The sequence below is a fragment of the Diadema antillarum genome, unplaced genomic scaffold, assembly GCF_040938485.1.
Source record: "Diadema antillarum isolate AM-2024a unplaced genomic scaffold, OU_Dant_1.0 scf00000107, whole genome shotgun sequence".
Taxonomy (NCBI): domain Eukaryota; kingdom Metazoa; phylum Echinodermata; class Echinoidea; order Diadematoida; family Diadematidae; genus Diadema; species Diadema antillarum.
In genome coordinates, this window is record NW_027270996.1 from 90,515 (window position 1) to 117,226 (window position 26,712).

At 37.2% G+C, this 26,712-nt stretch overlaps 1 protein-coding gene across 1 annotated transcript in view; it reads right to left on the minus strand.

Annotated features, from left to right (window-relative positions):
* Positions 1 to 230: 230 nt before the first annotated feature.
* Positions 231 to 26,712, minus strand: part of LOC139719239 (sorting nexin-5-like) — a 31,134-nt gene continuing 4,652 nt past the window's right edge. The window contains exons 3-11 of the mRNA XM_071630669.1: positions 19,952 to 20,053; positions 16,578 to 16,671; positions 13,887 to 13,999; positions 12,249 to 12,438; positions 10,095 to 10,182; positions 7,312 to 7,438; positions 6,732 to 6,821; positions 3,115 to 3,180; positions 231 to 1,158 (exon numbers count right to left, since the gene is read on the minus strand). Coding sequence (XP_071486770.1) covers positions 1,018 to 1,158; positions 3,115 to 3,180; positions 6,732 to 6,821; positions 7,312 to 7,438; positions 10,095 to 10,182; positions 12,249 to 12,438; positions 13,887 to 13,999; positions 16,578 to 16,671; positions 19,952 to 20,053 — 1,011 coding nt within the window. The 3' untranslated portion in view covers positions 231 to 1,017. The remainder of the gene's footprint in view (positions 1,159 to 3,114; positions 3,181 to 6,731; positions 6,822 to 7,311; positions 7,439 to 10,094; positions 10,183 to 12,248; positions 12,439 to 13,886; positions 14,000 to 16,577; positions 16,672 to 19,951; positions 20,054 to 26,712) is intronic.

Below are 26,712 nucleotides of genomic sequence, written 5' to 3' on the forward strand. Positions count from 1 at the left end.
TCTTCTGTTACACTTTCCCTGATTTTGCAGCTTCACAATTTGTATTCTATTTAACTTTGAAATTAGTGACTTTGAATTGTAATTATTCTTTGATCTAGTAAGCCTAAGAGAAAAGAGTCACACACTGTAATATCAGGGTCTAATTAATGATATTTGACACTGATTGTATGACCTTGCATCTAAAAATGAGCTCTTCAGAATACAATGCCTCTTACAATATCTGATGTGTATTTGAAGAGAAACTGCAACTGTCTCCTGTCACCTTTTGTATCATTCACACTATGGGAGCATCTGCACATTCAATACACCAGTAGTATACTTCTATAAATTCACTTCAAATCAAGTTACTTTCATCTGCTCTCAATATCAATATGCCAAAGAGAATAAATTTTACAGCTAGGTAGGTTTACCAAATGGAATATATTAGTCAATGTATCTTCAGCACTCAAAAAAGAAAAAAAAAGTCCAGTGAAATTTCTCCAGTAAGGACAGAACATTTAGACATTCCACATTACTTCTGCTGTCCTTGGATGTAATGCTTGCCTATGAACTTGACAACAAAAAATAATTTTGGTTTGAACAGCCCGTAGGCAGGGTATTTTTCATCCATGGTATACACTATCTGTATTTACCATTTAAACTAAGCATAAAATTCAAGCTTCAGAGGCCAGAGTGGTATGAGAGTTGCATGTAATCCTACACAGGATGGTTTATTTGATGAAATTGAATGATGATGAAAGTATAGATATGAAATGACATAAATGATCATAATGAAAAGATGAGGAGAAGAGGAGCTGTCATCGCCAAAATTAATACAAATGGAAGGCAAGGTACATATAAAGACCAACTTACATGAAGGTTGATGAAATTTATCTATGATGCCTACCACTCTACATCTGGCCTGAGAAACATTACAAAAATAACATCTCTAACATGTTACCATATAAACATGGCATAAGATGAATGGCAGAGATAGGGAAAGGTCACAACCAACTCCCTACCAATATCTCATGAACTTTATAAGGTGATGTGCTTCATCTCTGATAAATCTTTGGCCAGCAGTGCGTATGCATCCCGTGCAGTCTTTATGTTGGCTTCTGCATATACGACAAGAGATTTCTGAAATTCCACAACCCGTTGCCTGTTGTAGTTTTGGAGCTGTAGAAAAAACAAAAGACGGAAGTGCTTCACAACAAAAACAAAAAGCATCATGTCTATGTCTTTATGTCTTTTCTCTACACTCAGCTGAAATACAGCATGCCAAGACAATAAAGTTTAATAATCCTCAGGAAGCAAAATTGAGTGACCTCCTGATACAATTCACCCTCTGTGACGTTCAGAATAAAAGCAAATCAAGGTTTTTTTGTGTGATTTACAGTCAGTCTCAAAATAGACTTGTGGTTTTCAACACCTCCGCCACGCCCCCCCCCCCTAGATAAAACAGACTATCAAATGAACACTTTAATGCATTCTGCCTAGACAGTGGTTATGCAATTCATAGTTACATTGTGAGACAGCTACCCAAATCGTTATCTAGGGCAGAGTTTTTAATGCCAAACTAATATTCCATGTTTTGATCGTTATAAAAAAACAAAACTAGAAATACATTGTATTGGTATGCCTCCGCCATAATGCATGATTCTCCCAATAGGTGTATAGTACAATGTCTTCACAATGTGTGATGACAGTTTCACATAACTGGCAAAATATTGAAATGACAGGTTTGTCAGAAATGTCTTGAATGTTCACTTTCCTTGAACTAGGTTTGCTATAATTGTCTAAGAGTGCAGTACATGTATTTGGGGAATTTAGGATTTTTACTCAACTTTTGACCGACCCTTTTATAAGTTTATGCATTGAGTAAGTTTCAAGGTATGAAGAAAAAGTGTAATTACAGTAAAGAATAGCATTTTTTCTTTTACATTTTTGCCTGGCCTTTGACCCTTAACTTTTGACCTTTGCCCTTCTGGCAGGAAATTTCCCAGAGAATCTCCATTAGGTAATACATGTATATATTAAGTTTTAAAAATAATCCTGCAAGCAATGCATACTAGTATATGAGGGAAATAGTGAAATTTTGAGGAGTTGACCTTGACCTTTGACCCATGACTATTGACCCATGACCCTAAATTCCCTAGATAATCCCTGCCAGTAAGTACATGCATATGTACCAAGTTCCATGAAGATACATTGAACCATTTGCGAGAAAAGTGAAATAGTAACATTTTCACCTGACCTTTGACCTTTTGACCTTTGACCTTATGACATGAAACTCTCCCTGCAGGATCTTTATGCAGTTGTACATGTCTACACTAAGTTTCAAGAAAATACCTTCGTTCGGGCATTGCATAGATATGGGGGAAATAGTGCTCAACATTTTTACCATTTGACCTTGACCTTGACCTTTTGACCTCTTGCCAATTTCATTACAAAGCTACTCAACTAATGGCCCATCATATGTCATCCTTGGACCAAGTTTGGTGAAAGTTGCTTCATCCAGTTTTCAGTTATCACGTAAACAGATAAATTTTAGCATTTGACCTTGATCTTTGACCTTTGTCCAATTTCACTCAAAAACTAATCAAGTAATTGTCCCATCATACATCATACACGGACAAAGTTTGGTGAAATTTGCTTGATCCACTCTGAGTTATCACGTAAACAAATACAACTTCATGATTTGACCTTGACCTTTGACCTTTGGCCTTTAGCCGATTTCACCCAAAATCTAATCAAGTAATTGCCCCACCATACTTTATACTTGGACCAAGTTTGGTAAGATTCCAGTCAATATTACTCAAGTGACCAAATATAAGTGCATTGGTATTCTCCTAAATTAGAAACTTGAAATTGAGCAACATATACACACACTGGAAAGATGAAAAAGAAAATGCAAAATCATTATCAAAACTCACTTTATTGCACTAGATAAATTCACTTGCATATCATTAACTTAGATGACTGTGAAAGTCAAAACCAACTTGGAAACAAAATTACCTGAAATTGTGTGATATGATGTCTGTAAATGGCATGATCATAACAGAAACCCACATACAAATTATTATATTTCATACTGATTATATGATGGGAAAGTGTTTGGATACTATACTGTACCTCTTTCCTGGCTATGCTTGAAATGTCATGGAAATCCTTCTCTTTCTGATCCTTCACTTCCTCAGCCTGTGTGTCAAAGAGGCATTGTACAGGGTCAATGTATTGCAATGCACTGATTTGAGAATGAAGGTCCAACAGTTTCATTCCCAGTCAGGTTTTGAGATCCCCATATACAGTGCGTATCAAAAAAAAAAAAGAAAAAAAAGATTCAATTTCAAATTTGTGAAGATTGTGTTAACTTTACACCAAAGTGAGTAGCAACATCTTAAAGCCACACATCTCCTCTTTCCAGTTATATTTTATTTATTCTTACATGGTCATGGATGGTTGAGTAATCATTCTTTTTGGACAATGGGTCAAATTGGACTTGGGACCAAGTCTCAGTTAGTAAGACCAGCATAAATCCTTTTCAATTCTCTTTTTTTTTTTTTTTTTTTTTTTTTTGAATGTTCAGACAGGTGAGAGAAAAGCTGAATGTCTGGGCTGGACTTAGTGGAAACCGTTTGCTCCTAGAGCCCTTCTTCTTTGAAAACAACATGAACGGAAATGGATACTTACAAATTTTAAATGAACATGTGATTGCTGAATTAATGGAAAATTTTCCTGTGCAACAAAGGGGTGTGTTCAGACGCCTATGGTGGGCACAGGATGGTGCACCAGCCCATCGACTAGTTGCAGTAAGAAACAGATTGGCTGAGGTATTTGGAAATCGGGTGATTGCCTTGTATCATGATATGAAGTGGCCACCACGATCTCCGGATCTGACTTCTTGTGACTTTTTTCTTTGGGGTTATCTCAAGAGCAAAGTGTTCATTACCCCTCCACCTGACATTGCAACTCTGAGACAAAGAATCACTTATGAGTTTGAAGCTCTACGCCACCAAGCCTCAATGATTCGCAGGGCTGTGCGTGAGATGGAGAAAAGAGCTAATCTCTGTGTGGAAAGGAATGGTGGCCATGTAGAGGGGCATGGGATGTAATGTTAAAAAGAGATATCCGAAAGAAGACAATGGTAAGTTGCGATTATTAATTTCATTATTCCATTTGTTAAGTTAATTCCTAATAAGGTGCATTGATTCTTGCAGTGTCTAAACCTGGTCCCAAGTCCAATTTGACCCATTGTCCAAAAAGAATGATTACTCAGCCATCCATGACTGTGTATGAATAAATAAGATGTCATTGGAAAGAGGAGATATGTGGTTCTAATATGTAGCTACTCACTTTGGTGTAAAGTTACCACAATCTTCACAAATTTGAAATGAAATCTTGCGGGGGGGGGGGGGGGGGGGGGTTATATACGCACTGTACATTGTACATAACTTAGTAGGTACAATGCAGCTGTAGGGTAAGAGATAGGTCTCAACTACAGGCTCCACTACCTATGGGGTTTACAATTACAGCACAGAGGCCAGCAATTAAGACCACTAATACACTCACATCAAGACCTATCTCACCGGCAGAAAGGAAGATAAATGTGAGATCAATTTAAAATGTATGCAACATTGGAGTTACATCTCATTCATTGCAAAATACACCATGCACAAAAATTTTTAGATTCAAGATTTCCTGTTCATGCATCTTTGAAGTGTTTGGCATTCTTTTCACTATAGATATTAACTAGAAATATCACTGAAGGTGATTAATACCCCCGCCCCGTGACGACAGTCTTACCCAAGGAATGATCTTTCCTTGATCTTCTGCCATTTAAATGCCGTTACCATGGCAACGCAGCTTCCGACACGTCCGAAAAATATGTCTTGCACATCTTCCCACCAAGACTATTGTGTGTGCCACATTTCATAAGCTTTTGTCAAAAACTGAGGAAGTAGTTCAATCCACAAGATCTTTCCTTGATCTTCCGCCATTAATATGCCGTTACCATGGCAACGCAGCTTCCGACACATCCAAAAAATATGTCTTGCACATCTTCCCACCAAGACCAATGTGTGTGCCACATTTCATGAGCTTCAGTCGAATACAGAGGAAGTAGTTCAATCCGCAAGATCTTTCCTTGATCTTCTGCCATTAATATGCCGTTACCATGGCAACGCAGCTTCCAACACGTCCGAAAAATATGTCTTCCACATCTTCCCACCAAGATCAAGGTGTGTGCCACATTTCATAAGCTTTGGTCAAAAAACTGAGGAAGTAGTTAAATCCGCAAGATCTTTCCTTGATCTTCTGCCATTAATATGCCATTACCATGGCAACGTACTTTCGGGTACTGTCAAAAAATGCGTCTTGCACATCTACAACCAAAGGCACACATCTGTACCAAGTTTCATGGAAATTGGGCAAAAACTGAGGAAGTAGTTTGCAACACAAAATTTTCCATCATTTTGGCTCATAATATGTGAGCTGTTACCATGGCAACATACTTTTTGTCACTGTCAAGAAATGTGTCATGCTGACCTATATCCTAAGACAAACATTCAATATGAATTCCATGAGAATTGGAAGAACACTGATGAAGCAGTTTTGCCATGAAGCATTTTGCCCTATATTTTACCAATAACATGCCGTTACCATGGCAACGCACTTTTTGCCACTGCGGAAATATGTGTCTTGCACATTAACATATTCAGATGAACATCTGTACCTAATTTCATAAAAATTGATCAAAAACTGTGGGAGGAGTTCGCGACGCAAGATTTGTACCCATTTTTGCCCATAATATGCCGTTACCATGGCAACGTACTTTTGGGTACTGTCAAAAAATACGTCTTGGACATCTACAACCCAAGGCACACATCTGTGCCAAGTTTTATGGGAATCGGTTGAAAACTGAGGAAGTAGTTCGCGACGCAAGATTTGCAACGGACCGACCGCCCGACCGCCCGACCGTCCGCTGATTCCTATATACCCCCTTCAAACTTCGTTTGGCGGGGGTATAAAAAGGGGTTTACAGCTAACCCCCTCCCCCATCCCCTTATAAATGGATTAGTAACTATACAGTTGGCACACTCTCTGAAAAGAAAGGTACCAGATAAACACAAATCATTATTAAAATGCATCATATGCATACATGCATCCAGTCTATTCAGTAAATTTGTCCATTACTTCCAGCCTTGCATCCAGCATACTATACTGGATGTAAGGCTGGAAGTGCATGTATGAACTGGATTTGTGGTTTGAGTTGATGGCAAGCCAAAAGGAAATGCATCCATTACTTTTGCCATCAGGTCACTTGATCAAAAACGGATTGCTGGCCCTGTTCTATACAACAGATGATGCACATGTCTTTTCATGCATCAGTAGAAATAGTGTGCATGCAGTAACTATCAATGGTACTTTGACTAAATCCACTCCACTTACCTCATGGGTTGAACAGTACCTTATGAACGAAATTTCTACTGACTCACTGAGACTTGTGCATCATTTGTACAATAAAACACTGTGTATCATATATGCCATCAGTGTAGCCCAACAGGCTCTATAGTTGTAAGACTGTTCAGTTGTTTTGTTGTTCTTTTTTTTTTTCTCAGTGGCAAGATATGAATACGATGCATGTCAAATGTGTAGGTACTCCAATTAATTTCTTGATCCTCAATAAGAGCACAATATTGTACAACTGCATGTCTAAAGAAAAAGGGAAATAAGTAAATGACTTTACTCACCACTGCTTTTTTCTGAGGGTTGGCTTTGTTCAGTGTCTTCACTGCATTATCAAACTCTACAAGTTTGACTGTTCTTCTGTGCAACATTTCCTTTCAATAGAGAAAAAAAAACAACAACTGTATTTGTACAATTGAAGGCTATGTGACCACTAATGCAGACATGGAACATGTTACTGTACAGACATTAGTCCAATTCAAATCAAAATCTTGTGATAACTGTCAAAAGACATCAGGGAAACAAAAAGGCATATATTCAGCAACTTGGAATAAAAAAAATATACTGACCTTCTGGTTCTAATGCAAGTCAAGATCTCATAAAAATGTAAATAAATTCTCTATGCTACCACAACATAAATACAGATACTCCTTACAATATCACAGTGAGTATTATCACTTATTATGAAGCTTGTCTTTGCTACTAGTATCTAACAAGTGTCTCTTACTTTGCAAATTCCCTATCAAATTTTAATCAAGACATATGATTGAATTATTACTCTACTTTATTCAAAATTTAATGAACAATTCTCTTCAAATTCATATCTACAGGTATGAAAGAGACAATAGCACATGTTAGCAATACCTTTTCAGCTTCTGCATATCTTGCATAAACATCAAGGAAAAATCCTAACGAAGACTCGTGGTTTGCAGTGAACACATCCACGGCGTGAGCATAATGCTCCATTGCTCTAGCAAACAAAAGCTGTGTCCTAACACAGGAAGTGAGACAGTGTGAGATAAAGAGAATTAGACAAATATAACAGCAAATGGAGAGGGTAAAATCATACTGGTAGAAGCAACATAAAGCCAATGTTTCACTACGGGTACCATCACTTCTGATGGCTATATTATGTAGATTTACTGAAACTGGTGATTAATAGCTGCAATATTTTCACAGCTAGGTGTTTTCAGGGCCTCATGAGAATTTTCTACTCTAGTTTGAATTTTTCCAAGAAGTGAATAATCATTAATTCATTGACTGCGGGAATCTACCAAGCCTTGTACAATTGTTTGAAACACGTGTATGATTTAAATATAAGAAGAAATAAAATGGCTACAATATGTATCAATCATTTCTTATAATTTACAATCAAGAAGTAAAAAGTCATCAAGCCTCAAAGGCATGTTCTGACATTGCCAAAAGTTGGAGGTAACCGACATTATATACTTTACAAATTATAATATCAAGGAATTACATCAGTAGTTGACAGAGAATACAATAATCCAATATTTTACATTCATATGCTTTCATATATATATATATATATATATAAAATATGTATATATATATATACATATATATATATATATATATTAATATGAAGGGTCTTATTGCAAAACAAGCCAACTCTATTTTCGATAAATTGAGATATTTGTGATTAAAGCTGCTTAAAAAAGAAGAAAATAACAAGAAAATACAGGATATTTTTAATCATAACTTCCAAAATATTCCTTGCTACGTTACAAGTGAGGTATTACTGGAGAGGTTTTGTTTTGCTTTATCTGATGATGGACTTTAATACTTTGAAATGTTTGAACATGGCGCTCAGCTCAATTTGCAATAAAACTCTTCATATATAGGGGTAATTCCGTGAAGTTGGGGCACAAAGTGTGACATTTTAGCATAACTCAATACTAATTATGCTATACATTTATTGTTTATAGGCTTTACATTTGTATTGAGACCATACATTTACCTAGAAATTTTGTGCCATTCAGACTCAATTTTGATGAAGTTATTAAAACGATATGTAACGGTGTCCTGTAGCATCGAGACGTGTCCATGTAGCATTGTGATAGTTAAAATCTGGTCCTAAAAGACAAATTAATGCACTTAGCTTGACTAAAATTTGATATAATATGCATAATTACTAGATTAGTCAGATGGCTAAATATCTTAACTCTCCTTTCCAGTTTTACTTTTACAAGAAAATTACACAATGTGTCACTATGCTACGCGGTGTCCACCAAATGTCACAAAAAAGGACACTGCAGAGCATCGTGATAAAGTTTGTAATTTTCTTTTAAAATCAAAACTGTGTACGGGAAATTTTAGATATTTAGCTACTAAATACGCAGTTATTTTCGTGAGGGTTTTATTTTCGCGAATTTCGCAAGCTTCGGGCTGATCGCGAAATTAAAGACACGCGAAAATATTACCCCGTCATACCTTATGTGCAAATTGATGACAAAATGCATCCAACGCTGGCCGGACCAGAACGCGGCTGTTACATCGGCCAGTACGTACACATACTATATTACTAGTACGTACGCAACGGAGCGACCAATTGTGGAAATGCAGTACGATGCTAAACGTGCATTAAAATGTGCAATCTCCGTGCTACGTTACCCTACGCGAACGAACACCGGCTCGACATGGTTGGGTACACGGGTGAGGCCTAGGGATGCATGTAGCCCGACCAGACGCCGTGTGCGCAGGGCCGTGCAGACGCCAATGCGCAGCTAGGTGTAGCTAGCTAGCGCAACACTTGTGTACAGCGACAGGGCCATGTATATAGGATGCACGTAAAACTTTCGCTAGCGCTAGCGCAGCTCTGAAACTTTGTCGTCTATTGTTGCAACATTTGGTAGGTACTGAGTACTTGTGAATGCCGTAATTATTTCATTTTATAAATCTTCTACTGTGTCGTTTCTATTTTCATGTTTGGGAGTCACAATGCAAATGGAAAAACGTTACGAGTACGTTGGCAAGTGTTTGAACGTGTTTCTCGGGCTTGGCAGTAGACCCTACTACTACTATCAATCGCGAATTTAACAACATGCGAAAATGCCACTGATACCGTGATTCGCGTACAGATATTTTCGCGAAAATATTGGCGCATACAGTATCTCATTCATATCTTGTAAATATGCATATTGCATCAAATTTTGGTCAAGCTAATTGCCATAATTTGTCTCTTAGGACCAAATTTTAAAATATCACGATGCTATGTGGACACGTCACGATGCTACAGGACACTGTTACATATTGTTTAATAACTTCATCGAAATTGAGTCTGAATGGCACAAAATTTCCAGGAAAATGTGTGGCCTCAATGCAAATGTAAAGCCTACAAACAATAAATGTATAGCATAATTAATATTGAGTTATGATGAAATGTATTTTTTAGATATCACGATGCTACATGGACACTGCCCCAACTGCATGGAATAATAGCACAACAAAATTAATGAATATTGGCAACACTGGATATGCCAATCCCAACAGAGAGCATGCATTACCATACTGTGTTTAACCAATGCAACCACTTCATTATTTACTATCTCTCTCTTAAAAAACAAAAACAAAATAATAATAATGAATAAGATATTGAATCCCCAATAATGTATGGGATATACACTCACTGGGTTCCTTCAATGAGCTTTTCATCTTTCTCTGCACTGCTGACAAGACACAAAGCTGTAGAAAAGTGGTTAAGTGCTGAAGATAATCCTGTATATGGAGGAATGAAAGCAAGACCAAAGAGATTAGAGTGAGCAATGCCTTGAGATCACAAAATGAGCTTCTGCTTCACACAAAAACAGTTCAGTAAATATCACTGAGAAACACAGTAAAGGGCCTCTGTTTTCCTTTAGATTTTGTCCCTTAACTTGAAATGTCATTGTGATTAGCTTGTAGTTGAATCATTGTGAAAATTCATCATTTTCACATTGATTCAAGTACAAGATAATCACAAAGATTGACATTTTACCTACATGTAGATACGATTGCTTTTATTCCTGTAGAAGGATGTCTACATGAAAGGGAGATTAAAAAGGAAACTGATGGTTGATGGTTGGCAGTGCATCATGTAGGGTTGTAATTCTGAAAAGAACTTCTTAGTATTCTTTCTTGGTGGAGTTCTGAAAAGATGTGTTCAGTATGCTTTCTTGGTGGAGTTCTGAAAAGGAAGGAATAGCATTCTGCACTATTAATGTTTCAGACAGTTTGACTATCTGAGTAGTTAGAATTGCCAAAACTCGACCAAAAGGAAATAATGTCAGTCCAATGCATGGTGTATTACAAAACAAAGTGTAATACATGGCGTATTACAAAGCACAGTGTATCAGCAATCTAAGATGTCTCTCCTTTCAAGAACCAATCTGAAGAACATAACCAAAACTTATAACAAAAACTTAATATATTTCCCAAAATGTTAATCAACAGAAGCACACAAGTACCTTGTATCTATCTTTATATGAGTAATTAGGGACCAAACATGACAGATCTACTGCAAACTCAAGTTTTTACCCCATTGTAAAGGGCCATGCATCACAAAAACAACAAAATTTGCAGGCCCTAATTTCATATGAAAACTCAAAATACATAAAATGGGTCAACCTAGTCAATCTTTAGTTTCTTATGTTATCTGAAAGTCAGAGCAATTCGGCATAATTCTTAAGTTTGGGATCATACAACCAAGAACATTTTTTTTTTCATTGTTTTCTCGAAAAATTTTAGAATATATATTAGGTAAGTCTTAGAGGCCCCCTTTGATTTCTTTAAAAAACACAAAAAAAATACACACTCTTCACTTTCAACTCTTGATAACTTTTGACAGACGCTGATGCTACTGCTTTGGAAGTTAGTACTACGCATGGATAGCGTAAAACTTCAGTTTATTTGATAATCCCTTAAAGGCGCATAGTCCCGGTAGTGTAGAGGGCGCTGTTGATGATACTGCCGATCACCGTTATCATTGATACGAAGATTGCTGAAGTTGAGCTGTCATCCAGAGTAAAGCGTGTAGGTCTTGCTAGGTAACGTTGCCTTCGTTGTCTTCTCTGCGCATCACGCAGTCTGTAGTAATGCCAGGGTGCGTGCATATATGTGCTTCTTATTATGACATCACAAAAGAAGTTTGCTACAGCTGTCATTCCCCTCAGCCGAATCATGAGCCGAACTGTGATCGGACCACTGACTACAGTGGATCGGACTTCTTCGGACTCGGGGAAATGGGTCATAGCGTAAGCGCTAAAGAGGAGTCGATAGCGTTGGTCTCTATAGGAAACTTGCACCGTGCGCCCACGTACGCATTCGACTAAACCCCTGGGACCATGTGCCTTTAAATGTGGTTGCTACAGAATTTTGCATCCCATCCTGTTTTTGCCCAATTCATTGCACAGAGTACAGCTTGGTGAGATTAAGCCCTTGACTACACCCTAAATGTCAAAGCCTCTTTTCAATACACACTATTTCAGAGTGTGCGCTTTCTTTCAAATATTGAGATAAGTTAGGAGAGTCTATTTGTAATAAGTTATACATCATTTTAAAGCTTAGAGTCTGCTCTTTCAGAATCTGCCCTTAACTTAAAATCTATGCCTAGTGACTTTTTGATGGTTTTGTGATGAAGGGTCACATATATCAATCATGTCTAATATCCATATTGGAAATAATCTTCCTGCAAGTGTGTAAGATCCTTATCATAGATACAGAATTTCACATTAACCTGGCATGAATATGAACACATTGCAAAGCAAAATGAGAATGATTTGGATGAAGAGGCACTCCAAACTCACGCTGCAAGTGATTTGTTCTCAGTTTGAAAACTCTACTGAGATCCTTCATGATAGGAAGCACTTGGTTGGCTCTATCCCTGTCCTTCTGGAACTCCGTGTCACTATCTTGGTGACTACCTTTCATCACTTCAGACATCTTCTGTGTCAGGTTAGATAGTAGGCCTCGCTTCACCTTGGCCCTCACTGGAGGCTGTGCAAGAAATAATAGGATATGAGCAAATGTGAAACTGTGAATATTAGGTGACACACACTGTTTTGCATTTTCCAAATAGTTTCTCTTTCTGGTCACAGAAAATATTGTTGTTATATTTTGTTTGTTTGTTTGTTTGTTTTTTTGGTGTTTTTTTTTAGGTCTACTTTAACCCTATTCTAACTGGGGGGGGGTCAATTTGACCCCCCCCCCCCCCCCCCCCCGCGATTCCGCAACGCGCAAAGATTTTGCCGCATCATTTCATTACTTTTTTTCTTTGAAGTCTCCCGCATATTTTGAGACCAAATTTGCGATGTCCGGGTACACCGTTCTGAAGTTACGTAACTGTTTTGCGTATGCACGTCAACCCGAAAATGGCTCAAATTCATGATATCGTGTGCAAATCCAATGCAAATTGTGTTTTTGGGTTAAATTGATATGAATTAGATTATTTCAAATTTTAACCATTGAAATTAATCAATTTCAATGTAGATAAGCTTGAAAAGGTGCCTGCAACAAATTTTGGCCAAAGAACAGTAGAAAACAAAAGGTCAAAAAAAATGAAATACATAAGAAATTAACAAAACAATAAAAAACAAAAGAAACTGATTTTGATTGTGCTATTTTTTACAAGAAAATTGTTCAATGGGTCTTGAGGAACTCTTACAAAAAAATTTAGCAATCATTCAGTCTTTTTAATGGAGTTATAGGTGAAAATATGATTTCAGGCGTAAATTTGCATAATTAATTTACTAAAATAGAAAATCAAAACTTTTATGTATGACCATGTAATCTTGTAGTTGAAATCCCGCTCTATGTTCAGGCAAAATTTTGTGGCAATCGCGCGATCGGCGGCCGAGATCTGAAGGGGGGGTCAAATTGACCATAGCCCAGTTAGAATAGGGTTAATAAAGTCATGTTCATTATTCCATTACAGTTACCTGGCTTCTGGAAATCTGCGCACATGATTACAGAAAACAAGCTGAGCACTGGATTTATTACTTTTTTATATATTTTTCTTTTAAACTGATGTGTTGCCTTTTTAGAATCCACTCACTTAAAACCACTTTCTCCTAGTCATACATTTCTCATGGCATCTTCATCATCACCTACCCCCCCCCCCCCCCTCTCTCTCTCTCTCTCTCTCTCTAATAAAATATAGATAGGAGCATCTTTACATAATTTGTAGAATTTCTTTGTGAATATCATCTGCTATATATTATCTCACTGGTCACTAGACAACTTGGAAAGAATCGGCATGAACTGACGTGGGATGGAACAGTAAGCACTGTATCTTAATTAGCACAGCATGTGTGAATGATGTAAATGGGGTAATCCTATCAAAAGACTTACTGTAAATACTGTGATGCATACTACAGAGAGAAGATATATTGTGTGTTTCATCCCTAGCTGAATACCATCCAAGGCATGCACTATACAGACCTTACCTCAATCTCTGTCAGAAATTTAGCCAAGGTGGAATCTTTGCCCAGCACGTTGTGTCTTATCACATAATGAAGATATTTCTCTAGGTGACGACAATCTTTGTGGAACTCATCTCCTGGGTGGGGCGGGGCGGGGAGGGGGAAGAAAGAAAGAGAGGAGTGAGTCTAGAGCTCACCAAGCATCACAGTCTCAATTTTGGAGGTATTGCTGTAGACAGACACAAACATCTGAAGCACTGCACAGCTACACAAAGGATACTGTGCCATGAAAGTAAAAACTTTCTAAAAAATGCACTTTGTTCATCCCCTGAAGCTTGGTCATAATGGCACTCGGAGAAATGCACCTGGTTAAAATCCAGTCCATTTTAATATTGTTCTCTCATGATTACAACGAAGTCTGATGAACCTACTTTGTGCACTACACAATGTTTGCTGGTTACCAACTTAAATTCCAAAGACATCAAAGCATTTACCTTCTATAACTCCTCACCCTTTGCCTCTATTTTTGCTTACCACAAATCAGTTTCATAATATTTAAAAAAAAATCAAATCTGGCAAACTTATAATCATGGCAATCAAGTAAAGTTATGGAATGTTAAAAGAATCATACACTTCTATCAACATGCAGAAAATTGAAAGAGGCAATGGCTGGCATTCTGATAGTGCAGACTACAATGTGTAAGTTAGTCTGAGACTATAGTCCAGATTAGCAGCTAATTAACTGGCAAAATTTAGGCGAGGCCTAACTTTTAGTATTCCGATAGCAGTTTTTGCCATGACCCCAAACTAAAGTGTGAACTAAATCATACACTTTTTAGTTTCCAGCGACAGGTAGTTTTTTAGTCTGAAATAACTCAACAGTTCGTACAATATCGTATGTACCGTGGCTTGACTAGTAACGGCTCATCTACTGAAGCCAGCGTGCAATGCAATGGTGATCGGAAAAATCTGCTCAAATTTCACAGATTTTAACAGTGCGTACTGTGTATACGTATCTGCCCGTGTACAAATCTTCGAAATGCAGTTGTTAACTTTAAATCATTCTCTTATGGCAATAGGATGTGGTAATTAGCAAATTTTCTCACCATACACGTATGTATGAGTCTGTAATATCAGCTTGTCAGGTATGTTGATTCTTCACTTTTTCAGTTAAATAGGTCCTGATTAAGTTCTGATTAACGAAGCTTATGGGTTAACTTTAGTTCAGGGTTTTGGGGTTTTTTTTATTGTAGAACTCCACGGAAACTTCCTCAGTGGTTGTTCACTTTCTGCACAAGACTGTCATGCCAACATACATTATGTACGTATTACAGTCCCCAGATATATGCAGTCTGCTAATGAGCCCAATTCAGGCCTATGCAGTATGCTAATGAGCCCAATTCAGGCCTATGAAGTATGCTAATGAGCCCAATTCAGGCCTATGCAGTATGCTAATGAGCCCAATTCAGGCCTATGAAGTATGCTAATGAGCCCAATTCAGGCCCTTGAAGTATGCTAATGAGCCCAATTCAGGCCTATGCAGTATGCTAATGAGCCCAATTCAGGCCTATGTAGTATGCTAATGAGCCCAATTCAGGCCTATGCAGTATGCTAATGAGCCCAAATCAGGCCTATGAAGTATGCTAATGAGCCCAATTCAGGCCTACGAAGTATGCTAATGAGCCCAATTCAGGCCTATGCAGTATGCTAATGAGCCCAATTCAGGCCTATGCAGTATGCTAATGAGCCCCATTCAGGCCTATTCAGTATGCTAATGAGCCCAATTTAGGCCTATGCAGTATGCTAATGAGCCCAATTTAGGCCTATGCAGTATGCTAATGAGCCCAATCCAGGCCTATGAAGTATGCTAATGAGCCCAATTTAGGCCTATGCAGTATGCTAATGAGCCCAATTCAGGCCTATGCAGTATGCTAATGAGCCCAATTCAGGCCTATGAAGTATGCTAATGAGCCCAATTCAGGCCTATGAAGTATGCTAATGAGCCCAATTCAGGCCTATGCAGTATGCTAATGAGCCCAATTTCAAGTTTTTTTACAGCTTCTTGTCGATCTCGCGATTCAGGGGACTATGCCAACATGAGAGAAAAAGCTACATAGTTTTGGCAGTGTTGTGCTTCGTTGTGTTGCATCAGCCAAAAAGTGTGAGTCTTGTGAGTCGTGCATTTTAATTTCGCGAATTTCGCGAGCGCCAAGATTCGCGAAATTAAAATGCACGCGAAAGTTCATGTCTACACTATATGCATTGAATGCTGGTGGCAGTTCGCGAAAATTTAATGCCGCAAAAAAGGCAGTCGGCTCCAATTCGCGAAAAATTCATGCCGCAAATATATCATGTTTTATAGTATGATATAGTGGTAACTAATATCACTGATTTTCTGAAACCATGGGAAACTTTAGAATGCCTTAACTTTTAAATTTCATGCCCAATTTTGATGGAAATGATACTGAATTCACTGTTCAAACCAACTTAAATGCCATGTGGAGGTGTGGAATCAAATCTAGTTTTCTTTGTTGTGTACACTAGACACGGAGAACATAGCAAAGGCATATTTGGTAAATCATGACGGTATAGACGAGAAAGCATGATCTGCCACGCACAAATGTAATTTGGCACATTTTTGTTTTTTTGGAATTACACCACTTTACTTGGTGACATGGTCATTTTTGCCCAAGTGTACAATATACATGAACTAACCTTTCATCTTTGTGCTCTCTTCTCCAAGTTCTTTTTTTGACTTAGCAGCTGTGTCTGCAGCTGAAGCGACAGGTTTTGGTGGTAAAGGTGGCATCTATACATGGGGAGTAACCACAAGCAAGCATGTGAGATCAGCACGCACAATCATTTACGTACAGTGTGTAACTTTTGGCTGTAAAGTCATATTTTCCGCTACCATTATATTCATTTAGATTTTCTTCATACTCTCTATGAAAAAGATTATCAATTATCACATAATAAAAATCCAACCAAAAAAAAGTATGTGATAGCACACTGGATAATGAAAATGAGTTTAGTGCTGAAATGTCTGGCATTTCACTTCCCTATCACACGTTTGTAAGAAAGGCTCAAACATCAACATTTTATTAACAAAAACATTTTGCTCATAAATTCAAGAATTCTTCATCTTTTTATAATTCCTGTAGTATAATTCTAGCAACTGGAGAATGTAAAATAATAACAAAAATTATAGGTGCGTATATCCACCCTTGTACTGAATCACTGCTCTACCTTAAATGTTCAGGTGAATTCATTTTGATTCAATATTCAGTAATTTAGCAACCAGCCTAAAAATCTGATATTTGCCAAATACTACAACATATTACTCCACGTTTAAAAAAAAAAAAAAAAAAAAATGTTCTACCCTCAGATGATAATGCTATAACTAAAGATTTTGAGAAATGACACTGTTGTGACAGTCATTTGTTTCAATGTAAATTCTGCATGGTACATTCACTGAAGAATGTTATGAGACATACAATGTGTACACAACTGTATGCCCATGAGACAAAGGCATTGAATACATGCCACAAATGGTGGAAAAAGACAAATCATATCACATCTGGTTTTGCAATTAGATTGTTGCCAAGAAATGACTCAAAAAAAGAAAAGAAAAGAAAATGAAACCAAGAAGTGTCACCACACTGCATAAATGTATGTATAATGCTGGTGATAAGCATAGAGGTGACTCTTTACAATAAACAGACATCCTTGGGACTAAGAGCATGTGACGTGGACACAGACATTCAACAGGCATATGAAAGCAAGTTTTGTGAACTCTTATCCATGTCAATGTTGCTGTTGTTGTTGTTTGTGAACTCCTATCCATGTCAATGTAGAATTTTGATTGGTTGACCAGTGTGTATACTCCACTCCCATAACCTATTTTTGTTGACCTGAACACCAAGGTTGTCATCAGAATCATGTGGTAGGCCAAACCACACAGAGTGGCTGTATGATCTACATTGTACTATGCACAGTACACTATCTACTGACAAGGGTTGAAGACTAGTCCCGAGTATACTTGGAGAGGTGTGTATGAGAAATGTGTGTTATAGCAAAATCAGTCTGTCCTCAATGGGTTTTAAAAAGAGTAAAATGAACATATCATGTGTGTACATGTACTGTAATTGTTGGAATTGCCTAAAGTCTTACAAAGCTCTGACGCCATTCTAAAAATGAAGCAATCATACTCACTCCATATCATGACATTTTGAAAACTGTCAACATTATTGGTGGGAAGACATTATGACTTAACCCGTACCTTATGGGAACCTGGTATACCAGCTTCCCGTGGCGTCAACTGATATTATGAAAACTTGGCATACCAGTTTCCCAAAATGTAGACCAAGAGTGCCTGCATTTGTGGTCTAAATTCATATTTCATTTGTGTTATATGCTGCCAGAAAAATGGCTTTGATAGAAAGATCAGTGTTTCTTCTATCACTATCAGTTTTCTTCCTGTATGAAAATTTGTGTATCACAGTATCATTTGCCTTTTTTTTCAATGTAGTGTGTGCTTATATTGCTATAAAGCCCATATAAAGATGTACGTAGCGATCAAGGCAGAGCTCATTAGATTTTTCTACCTACAAAGTGTATATTCCAATTCTACCTTCTTAGCAATCTCTTCCAAAATGTAACAACGTCAATATTAGAATGGTACAACACACTGTCATTTCCAGTAGAAGACAATGTTTAAACCAAGCTAGCATTTGTAATATCAAAGTCACAATGGCACGAAAAATGATGCATCACGCATTACCCCAGGGTACCGTAGTACCCCGGGGTACCACGTTGTGTAGCGCCACCTCACGTCTACTTGAGGACAGCCGCAGAGAAATGCATGCACTGTGTGTGCATCTACAGTCATTCCCATGCCACTGCATGTGATACTATGCATGCATGGTATGCTGTGCTGGCAATATAGCGTGTGCTTCAGTGCAGTGCAGTGCAGTGGCTAGTGCGCTAGCTCCAGCACCAAAATAATTTCCACTTTTTGGCACCCAGGGTACAACCTTTAAAAAAAATAATAATAATTCTACAAAATGGCTGATGTTTATTTGGTACCCTGTGATACCATTTATGTCATCAAATACCGGTAGGCTGGAGGTTCTAAAGGGGCTCTACCAGGAAGTACCTTACAGTGTAGTGTAGACTGAAGGAGAATAAAACTCTCTTGATTCCCTCCATGTGACATAAACACTGTCAATAGACACACATAATTTCTGTTGGTTTTCAGGGATCTTTCAACTTGAATTATCAAAGGAATCTTTAGATTCAGTCACTGGTGATTACATGATCCTCTAACAAAACATTTAATATTCTGATGATAAACTGAAAACCAGGCATTTTCTGTGCTGGCAAGAATTAGGTCTTGGAGCATACAAATTGCTAGAAATTGTGTTTTGAATCAGCTGTATGTGAACAATGCTATTTGTACATCACAGGTGCTGGTTGCAAACAGCAGGGCTACTCCTTAATTATCAACTCCATTACATGCATTCCAGCAATCAAACCGCATATGATCAGTGTACAAGGGATGATAAACAGAATTCTCAATGCAAATTTATGTTGACTCTTGAGGATGATTTATCTACAGAATCATTCACGGGAGGAATAGATTTCAAATGTTCAAATTAAAATGTGTGGGTTGCATTTTCAGTACACGCGGATTTTTTTTTTAATGGACCCCCCCCCCCCCTCCAAGAAAAAAAGAAAAAGAAATAAACACAGGAGTGTATTGTAGTGTATTAGAACAAACTGTGAAAAACTGCTTTGTGAAGAATGAAAGAAATAAGATTTTTCTCTTTTTTTGTTCTTGAGCTGCAACTTTGGGATTTTAATGCTCTATCTAGTTGTATGTCACTCACTCTACTCACTGAAAAAATAAATAAATAAAAAAGTAATAATGATTGGAGAGTAATGTAAGGACAACCTCATAAGCTTCGCATTTAGTTTCAAACATAATCAGAAAGCTTGCATAACATGGAATATGATTCACTGAGTCATTACTTGATTGCAGACTATAAAAGGAGAGACTGGTAGAGTGTATAGCCACTAGTTGTACTCACTATGATACCACCGATGTCGTTGTCTGTGCTGAGACAATGCTGAAGCCACTCAAAGTCTTCATAGATCCTCTCCACTGTCACCTCTGTCTGGTCTTCTTCAAGCTGTCATTCAATACAAATTTTATATGTGTTTAATACTTTGCATTCATATTCAGGGGGAACACAGGAACATACATGTATGAAATACATTTACATACAGGCTTACCATGGCCTTCAAATACCTGATCTCAATGACCGAGCTTACAAAAAGACTAATGACTTGTTCATCGACTAAAGTCAATGCATTTTACATAAGTTCACTGACAAACATCTAAATTACTATTATGTGTACAAGTACACTGTATCTCAGTGTGCTGAGTGCATCATGCATGAAACATGTATGGAGTATGCCTAACTGGTGGGTATCAACGAAGCAATCCTATACCCATACCCATAGGCATGAAACAAATGATGGTAATAAACTACTACTAGTGGGATTCAGCACATAGATTTATATCAAGTCTTTGTTTGTTGTTGTTGCAGTTGTTGCTGTTGTTGTCTATTGATACAGGCACACGCACTCTGAGTGTGATTGTAAATATGAAATTTATTATGAAATAGCATTATCTCATAATTAAAAGAACGACTGAATAATAGTTAAATCAGCATATCAGCTCACTGATACATGTTTGGCAATTAAAGTTTACTCAATGATAATACCAGGCCTGTACCATGCCAATATTCCTGGTTTCCTACTGGTTTTAGGTTCATTAAGTTTTTTGCTATCTAGGTGTTGTTTTTGTAACACAGAGCTCCTCACCAAGATACTTTGAGTTGTACAAGAGAATCCAATGAAAGCTCTGTACAGTCAAATCTGCCTTTAATGGCAGCCACCTGTCTTGCTAAGTTAATTAGGTCTCCATCGAATTGAAACTACATGTATTAGTAAAGGAAAGTTTTGCTTCACGATGGAAGCATTTCAGGATAAGTTGAGCAGACGTGGACATACAACCTAACATCTCTTCTCTCAGCACTTTCATATGTACAGATAAAGTCTGTTGAGGTGAAACGCAGTGAAAACAAAAATATTCAGGCCTAATTCCCTCATCTGTCCTACCTTAATAGCCTTTCATCTGCGCACCATATACCAGGTACACACTTCATGCAAACATGGACGTCATTACTGTGGTTCCAACTTTTAGAATTATGTTTAAAAAATTACATGTACTCATAAAAGGGTTATTCAAATAGGCAAGATCACTTACAAGTCTTATGCACTGTATACCGGTGTGCTTTCAGCAACACAAGGAATTTCAAACAGCACATGTTTTCAGACACTGCCTGAAATCCTCTCATCTGCAGCTCAAGCATGAATGTACATTGTACATTCAATGTACAGTAGACCGGCTATCAGGTATTTCACCAGCAGTGGATTGGTTCTTAGGACCAAACCCTCCCCCCCCCCCCCTCAAATTTTAGAATTTGGCCTTGACCTTTAACCTTGGGTATGCATGCCAAAAAGTTGATGGGGCAGCTTTGTGCACTGGTACATGTTCATTCATATGCCAAATTTCAAAGTTACGCTCTCCACTAATGGATTATGGACGGAAAGATGGACGGACGGACAACCCAAAAACACAATGCCTCTGGCGACACTGGACAGTGTACTGTTTAAAAGCTCTTGCATTGTAACAAAACTGGATTGAAAATCAAAATAAATAATAATCTAATTTACAAATGTGTAGTTTCAGTTTTCTATAACCAATTATGCAGGGTGAAAATATAGTACTTGATTGTGTAGACTGAGACAATATTGATCAAATTCAATTTCCTCAAGGAAATAAATACTGTAAAAGTGGTTTCTTTCGCGGTGGTTTTATTTTTGCGCTTTCCGCGCTTTAAGGTTGAACCGCGAATTTAACATCACGCGAAAATGTTTTGAAAAGTCGCGCGAAATTAACCACGCAAGGAAATATTTTGAACTCGCTGCTAGTTATCGCATTGAGTGTATTGATGGTCAACACATACACAGCGATACCGCACAATGTAGGTACAAGCATGTTATAAAGTATTCAAGAGACGGGATTTCAGGTAAGCCTGCATTTAATTTTAATTTCTATTTAATAAATAAAAGAATAATTGGATTATAGTTTGGGTTTTCATGTGCAAAATGAAACAGTTTTTGCTGACTGTGAATTCACAGATTTTGCCGACCGCGAATTTAAACACACGCGAAAAAGTCGGCACCGATGGAAACCGGGAAAGTATCTGTACGCGAAAGAAACCACTTTTACAGTATCCAAAAAACATGCATGTTCACATGTATATTGCAGACATGCATCATTGTTTTTAATTTGCCAATAATCTGTAAACTTTGTATTCAAATTTTGTTCATACATGGGCAGAGCTAAGTACTGGGCAATTCCGTATGGGAAGGGCAAAAACAGCAAAATTCAAAGTTAAGTAAATGCTCAGAAATTTCAGTTTCCCGTACAGACGGATTGTTGTATTTACGGAAACAAAAAAACCTTTACCAATAACTTTCCTCGTTTTTGTTGTACACACTTTTGAAGTTGGAAGACTATTTATTGTATTTATCTAAAATCTTACAATATTAAATGAAAATTTAAAATGAAACAACTTAAATATCTCTCTGCTTTATCCATACTTCCACATCTTTATTCCTATGCTTCAACAATCACATTTAATGAAGCATTCAGTCACTCTCATTATGATATTTTTTGGAGAAATTTTCAAAATCTACTGACAAATTGACGTAATTCCGTTACCATAAAATTGAAAAAAGTTTTCTCCTGAACAAACTAATCACTGATTTTTTCTCCCCTTGTAAATTTTTTCTCTACATGTGACTCCCTGAAAAGTCACAAAACATTTTGTGAAATATCTCCTTCAGTTCTTCTGTAATTGTGGTAACGGAATTACATGGTAACGGAATTACACGCACATCTAATATGGAAGAGAATGACATATCCTACTTTCGTGCCAATATGTATGTGAACTGTCCATGAAATAGCTTCAGGGCATTATTACTGAGCTTAACAGTGTTAGTGATTGGCAGTAAAGGAGTGAAAGTTGAAATATTGTATGGATACACTGACATGACTCAGCATACAGTGTAGCTGGATGCCTCTGACAGTGAGTCCTGACATCAGGGTACACGCTCTACAAGACTTCTTGTGCTGAAAGTCTCCTCCCTTCCTTCACCTTTTCTCATGTACAACAACTACATGTGTACATGGAGACTGTGCTAACTGATAACTTTATAAGGTTTGCTACAGATACTCATTCTCAAATTTTAAAAATCATACTGAATTCTGAGATATCAATTTGTATATTTTCTTGCTAAAAAGTCTCATGGTTTCATACAAAATCTAAGTATAGTGATGAGGGACTATTGAATGGGTGTGATGCAGCATAAATTGAACAAAGGTTACAAAGAAGAGGAAGGACATAAAATTCCTTTAAAAGGAAAAGAGAGCACTGCTACTGACAGAGAGAAATGAACAGGATAATTTTTGTGACGAAAGATCAAGAATTTAAGAGAAGGATCATACACAATGTGATAGAAGTCATAACTTGACACGGGATGCCCACTGAATGTGACACCTTTGATCTTTCTGTATGCTATAAAAGGCTTTACATGTATTATCACCAAGTCGATAGTCTGACCTTTTATTGAACATGTCCTGTTTTCATCCTCAAGTCCTTTATCTGTAATGGTAAGTGTATGACTATTACCTTCTTTCATTTAGTTTCTTAGATCTTTCCTCCACAGAGACATGTATTTTGATTTTCATGCCCATTTGATACAGAGCATCTGCTACCCTTTGAAATTTGTTCTTTAATCCTTTCTTTTTAAAAGGAATAAAGACAAAAACACCATTTGTGATGAACATTTACCCAGTCAGTAATTGTGATACAGCTCTAAAATGTAACATTTAGGCCTATACTTTCCAATCCTAAGAAGATTTTAAATATTAAAGTCAATGGGCTTCTGCTTCTACCTTTACTCTTCATGTTACCATTTGCTGTACAATCCAGTTTCCTTTCATACAAGTGCCATTACAGTGTATTTTATAATTTGCTTTCAGGCAGTCAAAATACAACTTACTGCAAAAGAGAAGATGCACACTTCTTGTGAGTAAATATATGGCAACACTCAGGATGAGAAAATAGACAAAGTCAAAGAAGAAAGACAGAGACAGGAAACTTGTAGGAAAATTATAGGCCAAGTCATGATTACAGTCAGTGATCAAATCACTGTTGTGTTTCTGAAGACGTCATTTGGAAATTTTTGTGTGGTCAGAAGTAAATACTAACATTATTCACAGGTTGATTCATCTAACTCTTACACAGTGAGCTGCAGATGGATAAAAGAGGCCCTCTTACCTTTCTATGAATTAACAGAATTTGGTGGACTCACTCTAATGGTTCAAAAAGTTGTAGTTTGTTAAAGTTATTTTGCTGTTTTCTATTTCCTTTTAGTTTAGTTCATCTTATTTTGGTGGGCTTAAGTAGGACTTACACTGTAAGGGAATTATCAAATTATGCACTACATTATATACCAGGGGGCAACTTCAGCTATTATTAAGATGTCACAAGTTTTTAGTGATTAATATATGCCACAACATATAGATAATAATGATTAAGCACTGGTGCAGTACCATAATCATATAAGAAAATTTTCTTTTCTACTTATGATTGAATTGTAATTTGTTGTATTTGTCATTGAACCACAACTGCATCTTTTCACTTAACAAATTAAAAGTTTCAAGCATCTTTAGTGTTCATCCTTAATATTAAACATTGTGTTCAATGATGGGGCTGCACACTGTGCTCTTGCACTGTAAATTGGCACTTTATGATTTAGATTTAAATTCAGTGTCAATCCGGACAGTTTTTTATTATTTTCTTATGCATGTGCACATAATATTTATGTAGAATACTTGTAAGTAATTCACACATATTGTCAATTATTGGCATATTTAGGAAGAAGAAAACAGAGAAATCTGTCTTGCATGATATCAACAAAAGAAATACAAGAAAATTTGAGTATTGTTGACTGGATTTATAGAATTGTACTTGTGTAGGGCTATTCTAGCGTAATTCCGTTACCATGTGTCTTAGATGTCATTTACCTGCAGAGTGTGAAATTCTTAACTTGAAAGTAGACAAATTTTGATGGATGTGGTACTTAAAAGTTACGAGATCTTGATTGACATAGTTACGACTTCAAATCACAGTCGTAAGCATGAACATTTTATGTTTTTTGACAATAAAAACTCATTTGGCACCTATACACTTGTAGCAGTTCAAGGTCAAAGGCTAGAGAGTACTTATTTAGTGGTTATATTATAGCTAAAGGCATAAACAATCTTTATCAAGACATTTCAGAATAAATGAGTACCAAGAATGTGTATTTTTCACAGTGTATTTCAGAAGGAGTAATTCCGTTACCATTTGTGTAATTCCGTTACCACTGACTTTACAGGGAAAAAGCATGCTGCTTGGAAAATGTGATGAAATATTTGAAAAACAATACAACCGAATTGAAGTCGACACAATCAAAGATGAAATCAGACAACAACCTACAGTGTATGTGTTATAGATTTCAGAGAAACAACTCCCAAAGTCAGAGTTGAAGTTGTGACTAAATTCTCTGGTAATTCCGTTACCATCACACATAGACCTCCTTTGTAACCAACCAAGTGAGAACATTTAACAAATTTGTATTTGGGGTGACAGTGTGAGTACCTCTGCATCTTTTAAATGTATCAAGAGAAGGCAAAGTAATCAATCCTGTATACAGGGTGAAAGAATATGAGCCAAAATTCTCTGATTTGTAATTCCGTTACCGCGGAATTGCCCTACTGCATTCTTTTATTCCCTGCTCTTCTACACTGTATTCTCTTCTTTTTTTTTCTATTTTCTTTTTTTTCTTTTGCACATACATCTGCATTGATATGCATCATGATCAGAAAATGTTTGTGTAGTTCATAATGTTTATAATCCTGGTGATTTTTCAAACCTTAGGCATGTTTTAGGAATACCATACTTCCAAACTTGGTGTTTCTATCCCTCTATGGGAGCCAGTCTCATCTGTTGTCAATCTGGGAGGAAGTATCCACACAATGTGTCTGGGATGTCACTTCCTCTTTGCCAGACTCAAGCCTTGCTCTCTAGTGTGGTCATGAACTACATGCTAAACCTGCTTAAATACAAACTACAGCTGTACTGTCAGGCTCAATACACAGACTGGTCCTAAGGACTGAATATTAGAACTTTAGAGGAAGCTTCCTTGACATTGTGTGGGATTCTACACTTTTTATCTGTCTTCGCCCCCTCCCCCCCCCAAAAAAAAAAAAAAAAAAAAATTAAAAGAGGTTTCCATTGATACAAAAGACCCGATACAAAAGATGCCATGCTCACCCGACTATCGTAAGTTCCCCTTCCACGCATTCTAGCACACTATAACCAGAGAACAGGTCTTAAGAAAACTTTGGGGGGCAGCTTTGAGGGCCTCAAGGGGGTATGGTGTTCATTTGTGTATTTTATTTGTTATAGGTTTTATGATTTTGGGGAGGGGGATGTTCTGGCCTCAATGGCACTGGGGTCATGGTGCCCATTTCTATAAATTCTGTCACCCTGATGATAATGCTTGTCAAGTTTGGTGACAAATGTGACCATACACGTATTGAACATTTTGAAGAAGAAAATGACAAATGTGAAAAATCTTGGCCAACTTAACCCCCATACCCTAT